Source organism: Fopius arisanus, unplaced genomic scaffold (genome assembly GCF_000806365.1).
Source record: "Fopius arisanus strain USDA-PBARC FA_bdor unplaced genomic scaffold, ASM80636v1 scaffold00016, whole genome shotgun sequence".
NCBI classification, from domain to species: Eukaryota; Metazoa; Arthropoda; class Insecta; order Hymenoptera; family Braconidae; genus Fopius; species Fopius arisanus.
In genome coordinates, this window is record NW_011887755.1 from 1,033,549 (window position 1) to 1,043,017 (window position 9,469).

The window sequence follows — 9,469 nt, forward strand, 5'->3', positions numbered from 1 at the left end:
TGGACTCAAAGTTGTTCTTTGAAAAATTCCCTTTTTCAGTGGCTGCGGCTGTTGCTTCGATGAAAATTAGATTCCAATTTTGCGGTGAGGCTCTGTCAAACAAGACAACCCAATCGATCACTGTCGGAGGCTAGCATTTACGGACTCTTTCCCGATAGTAATAGATGACCGCTGAAACGAAATAAAAGGCATCAGACGCTAGCACTAGCTCTCGAAGGCTAGTCCGTGATTTTTCCAGGGCGCTGCCCCAAATGCGCCCAATTTTCTATGCACTAACATCTTCAACCCTTTCTCCTCAGATGAATCTCCTCTGACGAAGGAAATGGAAAAAAAATCGGAAAACTACAGAATGAACCAGACAAACGAAAAAAAAATTATAATGTTAAACTAAAATTAAAAATATTTCGCTATAAATTCAGTGAGAAAAAAAAATGATGAAATAACAATAGAAGGGTGGTTACCAGAGGGTGGTCGTCACCTTTTCTCCCTCGAGGTGTGCGCGATAAATCCGTGGAATGTGCCATTGCAGCCACATTGACCAGCTACTCGTCGGTTGGAGGAGACTCCAGGCTTGAGCAGCGCCTTGATAGGATGATGGGCGGTTCTCTGATACCTCCCACCCACAATATCGCAGGCGCACGAAAGTAAGAATCGAGTTGCGCAGTAATCATGCTACCGCATATCCGCCCCTCCTCAGAAATAACTCAACCCCTCGTCGGGTGCATCTGTATCGTACCTCTCGTACCTCTCCCTCAGACCCTCACCGCAATTATGTATTCTCTTTTCCCACTCATCCCGTGAGCTTTTATGTCCAGAATCCAATCCCCGGATCAACCGGAAATGAATCCCCAGGACATGAGCTGTAAACACCACGTGGTATGACATGATAAATGAAAAAAAAAAAATAACTGGGAGTATCTATCCGTTTGGAGTGGCGACACAAGGTTAAAAAAAAATGTTAAAGACTGGGAAGGAGGTGATTTTTCTAGCGTTGGTGATAAGAGGGCGGAGTCTTTCTCCCACCTCCGAGTAATGCCTGCCCACCACCCCTTGACACTATCGTGCACCGCGCGACGAAATAAAAATGGCAAGAAAAAAAATCCGCCACTGTCCGCGTCTGGATATAAACACGACTTTCCCCACTCCAAAAATACTCTCGGGAATAATACGTAAAAATAGGCTGGGGGGGGGAAATTTAAGATGGTGGTGGGTACCGCGAGAAAACAAGAACTCAACTTTCTCGTGACCGAGATTAGTCTTTGTTTTACAAGCGCCATTTTGTTTTCAAACGATCATTCCCTTTTTTTTTTCGACTTTCTTCCGGTTCTCCGCCAACGCTCCAGCTATTTATTTTAACGGACACGCAGTGAACAGAGAAATAGGTGGGGGTAGTTTAATTAGGACGTCTTGTGCGACAAACGACCGCCGAGGTTGGTGCTGATGATAACGCCAGCCCAACGGAAATTACACGCAAGTATTTATAGTTGCGGAATGGGTGACATTTTCCAACCGTCTGCATTCAAGATTCTTTATTCCAGGTATTTCATTTCTCCTTTATTTTTTCAGTCCCCGGTTAACCATTTGGACTTCATTGTGAGAAACTTATCTCGGTTATTCCAGGATGGGGTCTGGAGGTAAAATATACGAAAAGCGGCTTGATTACATTTTTTTTTTTTCGCATGGTCTCTTTATTTTCGGATACAGAACATCTTCAGGATATTTTTTCACCTCATCTTGCTCCTCATTCTCGTTTTCCTCTTAACGCGCACCCGCACGTGTATTTACAATTATTTAATGCTGTCAATTTCATTTATTTGAAATTCATCACTTACACACCTCTTCAGCTCAGCAGAAATTTAATATCTCACATATCTCATCATCGGACGGATTTACACCGCGTTGCCAGCTGAGATGGTAATTTCGTCTATCTAAGTCTCTCGGCCCTTTACTTTCCTCATGTATTACCATATTTTTTTCTCATATTGACAATAAATTCGTGTCCTTTTATATCAAAGTGCATTTAGGGTTTTATCGTGAGGTGAATGGTAATTATTATTTGTTATTGGATGACAATTCGATTTGACAGGGCAATTGGCATTGATGACAATACAACTATTGTTATATTTTATTTTTCAGATTCGTCGTTCGTTATCATTTCTAAAAATCGTTAATTTACTAAGTACTAGGTATACGCAACAAGGGTGGTGAGGTTGGAGGAGGGGAGGGAGGGAGGAAGGGAGTAAGGGTGGGGGAAGGTGAAATTAGTTAATTTAAGAAATATACAAATGTACAAGGGTTGTTTGTGATTTAGTGAGTGATAAGTCGATGGGCTCAGTCGACCAGGTTGAAGCTCACATATAAATTCTCCTCAAATCCGCTGGTGATGTGATCATGTTACACTGGGGGCAGAGTTTTTTTGCTCCCTGCAATAAAAATATATCAGGATGCCATCAAAACAGTTGCTATATAATTTCAGGTAAATTTTTTTGGGAAAATTGTATTGAGTGCGGTGCGTCACTCTACGGCTTCGCGAGATGAGTATCATTTTACATTTCGCGTTTTCAATGTGTGGAAAGCCCGCATAAACGACCGACATTCGTGGGCTTTCCACATGATTTTCCATCATTGTACAACCCTTTCAAAGGTAAATAACGAAATGAAATCCGAATCACTGTGCGGTTCACAATGGTTTTGGAATTGTGGTCGATGTGATCTGCGGTATTTTCTTTTTTTTTTTACCTGCGTTGTTCGGTCCCAATGGTAATCCCAGAAGGGAATATGATAATGGTAATGAGATTAAAGATATACTGACCAGTGTATGCAACCAACATTGCTCGCAGTGCACGTGCCAACAGCACACCGATGTCACTGGTTTTTTGTACTGCTCCTGTTAATGAAAATTATCCATTGTAATTCAGTTGATAACGTTTTTCACGGAAGGGTGACAAGGGTCCTATCGGAGCTGCTAACTGCGGTAATATAATTTTAATTAATTTATTTGTAACATTAAAAGGTAATGGAAAATAATAATAACGATAATTTGTTTTGTTTAGAACTAGATTCACTAATCGAATTGTTCACTGTATTATTAACACTAAACAAATAATAATTCGTGTTTAATTAAGGAAAAATTAAATTAAATTATTTTTGGTCGTCGTGGGAGTTGTTGATCTCTTTTATTTTATTTTATTATTGATTATTATTGGTAATCTGTGAGTAATTTAAATAAAAATAAATACTTTGAATAGAATTTGACTCACCATACAGATGAGACACTTGAAGGGCTGTCCCCTCATTTCATTCTCGAGCTCTCGGATTCTACTCCTCAAAGCATCAACAACCGGTGTATCAGTGCCCTCCTGTCCAGGTGTCGTGGGAGCTCCCTCATCTCCTTCAGACTTCTGCCTCGATGGTGTAGACGAGGGTGAGAATGGATTATTGTGTCCAATAATGGTGCCAGGTTCGGGTTTCACCTCGACTTGTGCACCGTGGGGTTGATCAGGTGGTGTATGAGGGGTCAGTGGTGCATTGGGTGATATAACAGCTTCCCTGAGTGCATCCCTCTCTTTCTGCTCCCTAGGTGTTCCCTCACCCCTCGGTGCTATCACATCCGCTTCTGAGTACTGAGCTGGACCAAATTGCGCTGTCTCATCGCCATCGACAATCAGATCCTCTTCCTCCTCTGGTCGTCCAGGATTGCCCGCACCATTGCCACTTCTCGACGATGTTGCCAGTCCTGCAGCTATAGAATACAATGCAGATATTCAATTTACAGTCAAATGTCGAAGCACTCCAGTGAAAAAAATCGTAATGTTTATGGAACGAATGAAGTTATCTCCGTGTATTGAAATATTGTCGAATCGTTTAACGAAAATTGGATTTTTATTCGAGATTTTATTTCACTGTTCGATGGATATGATGGATTTTGTTGCTCTCCAACAGTACCGGCGTTTGGTTTTGATTTTTTCATGAAATTTTGGTAAGCTCACCGGAAAATCCTCCCACCAACATTGACGTTGCACGAATTCTTTTTTGCCCGGCCCACTCGTACTCCTCAAAAGTCTCGGCATCACCCTCAACGTCTACCTCTTCGTCGTCCAGGGTGACGTTGGAGCCGTTACCACTGTTGTGCTTATTCAGACATCTCTCGACGTGCTGTGTTAACTCTTCTGGGGTACCGGAAAGACGCTCGTTGCAGACAGGACAGGCCGGCTCGTCTGCTTTTCTTTTTCGATTCTTCACTCGAATTCTCGCCTTTGCATATCGACAAATTCATTTAGATATTCTCTTTTTGTTTCATTTCTAATGAGGTTTTGATAATTTAGCTGACGTTTTCAGGTGAATGATATGTTGGTATTATCCGAATTATAACAATCCACAATAATAATAATTAAACAAAAAAACCCCGGAGACAGATGACCGTCACCTGCCGGCAATACTGTCATGCCCTTTACCGCATAAAATCCCCAAATTTATGCGCTTTATTTATCAATAAATTAAAAATTCAGTGCAATTATTCACCGATTAAATCTCTCAGTGTAAACTGGTTTTAAAAATCCCGAAATTACTGAATTCACTCACTTGACGATTTGCTCGAATTCTTTTATATGTCTCCCACCTTCCCTGCGGCGTGCCATCAGCTGTCGAGGGTGTGTGAAGCATTTGTCCATGCGGATGATCCTGGACAACTGGAAGTATCGATCTCGGTCTCGGTCTCGAGTTATTCGCGGATACTTTGTACAATCGATCCAGCTCTTGAGCAAAATGCTGTTCCAACTCCTGTGGCCTCACCGTAACGCTGCAGACAGGACAGCAGGATGGATCAGCTGGAAATTTTTTCTTACCTAAAACAATCCCAAAAGGAAACATCATCTTTAGTATAAACGAAACAGCATAAGACTCCCATCTACTCTAGATGAGTAATGATGAAAAAAAAAAACGAAAAATAGAGATTACAATTTTTTTTTTTTCAGATGGGGTGGGGTGTAGGGAAAGCGAGCAGCTGCGGCTCCTCAAACGGCCATCTATGTTTATTTATTTGTGCTGGAGATATGCCCTGGAGGAATTTCAAGTCGTTCGAACACGCGCTACTCTTCTCCACCAAATGGTTGTTTCGCTTTCACAATTACCCGCACTCAAACAAAATAATATTTTATCCGGAAATCTCCAACGTATCGTTTCTCCTCTATTTTTACAAGATGAAGTATTCCAAGTCCCATTCCATAGGCCCCTCATCACATGCCCAAGTGTGATACAGTACATTTGGTTCTCTCATTTTTCCTTCGCAATACCCGTCATTTATAAATATACTCTATTTTTCCGTCATATATCCACACATCCAAGGTTACTCCTTCAAAAATTTATAAACAAATCGATAATTAATGAAATTCCAATAGAGTTTAAATAATTTCAAATAGAAACCGGACAGTAATTTAAATTAAACATGAATATATATTTTAAAAGTGGTAATTTTTACCTGAACTTCCAGATAAAATACATCAGAAATTTACGAAATAAATTTTATATTGTTGATAATTTATTTTAAAAAATTACCTATGCAAATAAAACCCTAAATATGGAGAAATGGTTTAAATAAAAAAATAAAAATCAGCAGAACTATTAAATTTTCTAATAAATTCTTCAAGCATTTGTCCCGCGATATTCTTTAATCTCTCCTCCAATTTTCTCTTCTCCTTTTTATTTGAACAATCTATCAAATAGCTCGGAACATTCCAGAGCCGTTTAACATATCCAATGGGTATCGGACACAAGTATATCTTCTAGAGCGAAACGATATAGTATTCCAACTGGTCTTTGTCCTGAAGGCACTGGGGAGAGTAGAGTATAAGATACGTTCTTTCCTCATCCTCTCGGCCCTCTTTTTCCCCATTCAATTAAGTGACCTCGCAAATTTATGTACGTGCCACTGTTTTCGATATTTGCCTTTTTCCCCGCTTCTTCCGCTCCTTTTTATTGAATGAAAAGGAAGTATTCGGCGTTTCTCAATTGAAGATAAAATAAAAGAAGGTGAAATTCCGCGACTCCGGGGATAGGACACAGCCGTTGCCCTGGCCAATTTCCCCGGAGCGATTATCGAACGTACCAATTGATGAAATCAGTTTGTCATCTATTACTCTCTTTATTTCCGTTTTAAAGGAGTTCTTGCCATCTCACACTCTCTCGTTGTTCCGGATTGTTCTCTTTTTATCTTTGGCGAAGGGGAGCCCTCGGAGATGACGTCGTAACCGTTTCTTTTGAGGGTATCTTCAACCGCGCTATCATTTACACTTAGCTCAGGGCTTTAGAGCTCCCGTTTAAACGATCCTCCTTCGTTCTCAAAGAAAAAGAGCATCTTTCAAACCTGAAGAAGTGTAGAAAGTTAAAAAAGACTTGACACTTTTTTTTCCCCTGGGCTCATACCACCCTTTAATTTCATCCTCCGCGATAGAGCGATTTCGTATCTTTAATTAGAAGCGCCAAATGACCCTCTTGAGCTAATAAAAACCGAGAGTCTAGGACATTAATTCGGCTGTTGCCTTTGATATTAAGTGACGCATTTTCATATTAAGATCAACACCCGGTATTCAACCGAGAAAAAACATCTCTTTTTTCTTTTACGCTTCTCTTCAACCCCTGGGGGTTTAAAAATTGCATTTCACGTCTGAGTTTTATGGAGTGACGCTAAGTGGCTTTTTAACTGTTTTTTATCTTTCTTTTTTGGCTGGGTTTAGCCTCTCTGAGTTACTCTTTTTTTCGCGTATGGCACAACCCTAATGTTCAACCCACCGCAGCCCTCAGCGCATATTTTGCCCCGGGGTACGTGAATTTGGGGTGGATGCAGAGGGTGTTGTACCGTCCCGTCGGCACCCCCGGAATCACCAGCCACATACGACAGACATTTGGCAACAATTCGTGCTTCCGCGATGGCTGTTACACATGCATAAACGCAAACATTGTAGGTGTGGGGTCTTTATGGGCAACGATTTGGGATTCCCAGCGCATCGGACGCCGTTCGAGTGCCTCTTTGATTTAATAGCAAGGCATCAACTGCTCGCTCCAGAATAAGGGACAGGGTAGAACCCGATGCACGTGGAAATCTGATAATTTTCCAATGAAATGTAAGGCTTCCAATTTATCTTGGTTATTGTCGTTAATTGAGGCTCAACCCCCGGAAATATTCAAAAAATTAATTAAATTATTAAATTAAAAAATTAAATTTTACGTTCTGTAAAAATTTAGCGAGCAGGAATTTTTACGGAACTTTCAGGATACTTTACGAATACGTGAAAGTTCTGTAATTTTTCCAGTATATTTCCATTGCCGGTGCTTCGGCCATTCAAATATTTTCCAACATAATTTAAGCACGAAAAATCCCATTCACAATATACTTCTGGATATTGAAAATTTTACGGCCACTCAAGCAGAAACTGTATGGCTTCACGTAAAATTTCTACGGATTTTCATCGGGATTACTTACTTCCAAGCCTGAGAATCCGGATAAAACAATTTATTATTTATTTACTATTTTTTTTATATTTATTATTTTATTCTTTTATTATTTGAAGAATCCTGCGCGGAGAGAAATGAAAAAAAAAATTCCCTGGTGTTCAATAATTGTCTGGTATATGTTTCTTTAGAAGAATCTTCATCTTTACAAAATGGCACGCTTTTAGAATATAATAATATATAATTTAATAATTTTTACTGGACTCAGGATGTTTTTAAAATAAAATATGTCAGAAAATAATTGGCAATTCAAAATTTTATTGAAGAGGCGGGAACATATATAGGTAACATAAATCCAAAAATTATTTATGTAATTGAAATAATATCAGTATTGTACAAAATTTTTTTGATATTTCAATGAAATTATATCAATTAATAAAAAATTCCGGGAATTATCCGCGAAATTTTATATAAAAATAATTGATAATTCAATAAATTCTGTGCACTTTTCCGATTTTCTCAGCTAAAAAAAAAGTGTTGACTCGATTTCAATCACTCCCTATCGCGTTCCACCACTTTCCTAGTGACTGCGAATATTTTAAATCAGCATTAATAAACACGATCAACACTTAAGTGAAATGATAAAACAGGTGAATAAATTCCTCGCTCCATCCGCAGGATAAATAAAAATAAAAATAAATGCAGAAAGTTCCATTTATCAATAAAACAGATAATTATATAAATAGTAAATAAGTTCAGATGGTTTGCAGTAATTCCAAGTGTTTGATGATTTTAATCCGGATTAAGCAATTAGGTAGTGTGTGATATCGACGAGAAGGGTATGAGATTAAAAAGGAAAGAGGAAAGAGAAAAGTATATGTTGAGAATGCGCTGAAGGAAGGCGCACAAGACGCCGGGCTTAATCCGGTTTTAATTAAATAACCGGGCCCTCGTACTCTGGTGTCCGTGAATTTTCACTCCTGTGAAAGTGGGCGTTTGTGTCTCCCTTTTAGCTCCCTCAACCATCTCTGTCTGACTCGTGTAACTGTTGATGGAGGTGAGATAGAGAGAGGGATGTCCTCATGTGCCGTTGAATTTTGTTGCCAGAATAAAGGGCCGCGTTTGCCCTTTAACCGCAACTGTTGTCACGCCAATGGGGTGAGTAACCACCCCAACCCCACTCTTTCTCTTTCTCCTTTTCTATTCCTCACATATCCCCACCCCAGACCGACCCCAGACCAACTCTATATTCTATCCAATAATACTAATCCACTAATAATATTAATTTTTATCATTAAATTACACGCCATTAAATTACACAATATTTAATTCCATCAAATCCAATTCAACACAAAAATTTATTGAAATTGTAATAAAATTTTTTTCCCTTCCCTTCCTTTTTCATTACCTTTTTTTCATACGCAGGATTATTTATTGAGGGTCTCGTTGTTCAAGCGATATTGTTGAGGTTGATAAAAAATTTCCGTCACTCTCGAAATTCAAAAGCCTTTAAAGATAAGAATTTACGTATCCGTCCCCATTACTTACCGATAAAACCGATGTCTAAAAAAAAACCGTATTCAATGTAATTAAATGATAACGCTCAATTTATCGCGGGTTGTTTGATACTCTTGGCGTTTCTTTTTCACGACTAAATTACGAGAATTGAACTTGAAAAGGAGTGTAATGGGAGTGGATGGGTTTACGGTTTGGGGAGGTTACGCAAGTTTTCGGCAGTTACCGGGTGATAAGGGTGCAGTTTGTAAGGAGAACGACGATGAAAGTCTAAAGGATATGCCGAGAGTCCTTTCATGCATACCATAGTACCCTCTCATATCCGATGAGAAACGTAGCCTCTTACTTTGTGGCAAATTTAACGTATCACTATGAGTTTGGTGCTACATGTGGGCCTCATTATCCAGATAACTCATGGAATCAAGTCTTTCACATCAAACAAAAGGAATTATTCAATTTTCCAGTTAATCCCGACCATTACCATCCGATAATTCTGCAGCGAAGTGGT

General features: G+C 39.3%; 1 protein-coding gene across 2 annotated transcripts in view; it reads right to left on the minus strand.

Moving 5' to 3' along the window:
- Positions 1–1,679: 1,679 nt before the first annotated feature.
- Positions 1,680–9,469, minus strand: part of LOC105263780 (E3 ubiquitin-protein ligase Rnf220) — a 67,412-nt gene continuing 59,622 nt past the window's right edge. For both annotated transcript variants that reach the window (XM_011300211.1, XM_011300212.1), the window contains 5 exons: positions 4,582–4,844; positions 3,990–4,254; positions 3,261–3,742; positions 2,813–2,887; positions 1,680–2,423 (listed from right to left, as the gene is read on the minus strand). In XM_011300211.1, coding sequence (XP_011298513.1) covers positions 2,352–2,423; positions 2,813–2,887; positions 3,261–3,742; positions 3,990–4,254; positions 4,582–4,844 — 1,157 coding nt within the window. In that variant the 3' untranslated portion in view covers positions 1,680–2,351. The remainder of the gene's footprint in view (positions 2,424–2,812; positions 2,888–3,260; positions 3,743–3,989; positions 4,255–4,581; positions 4,845–9,469) is intronic.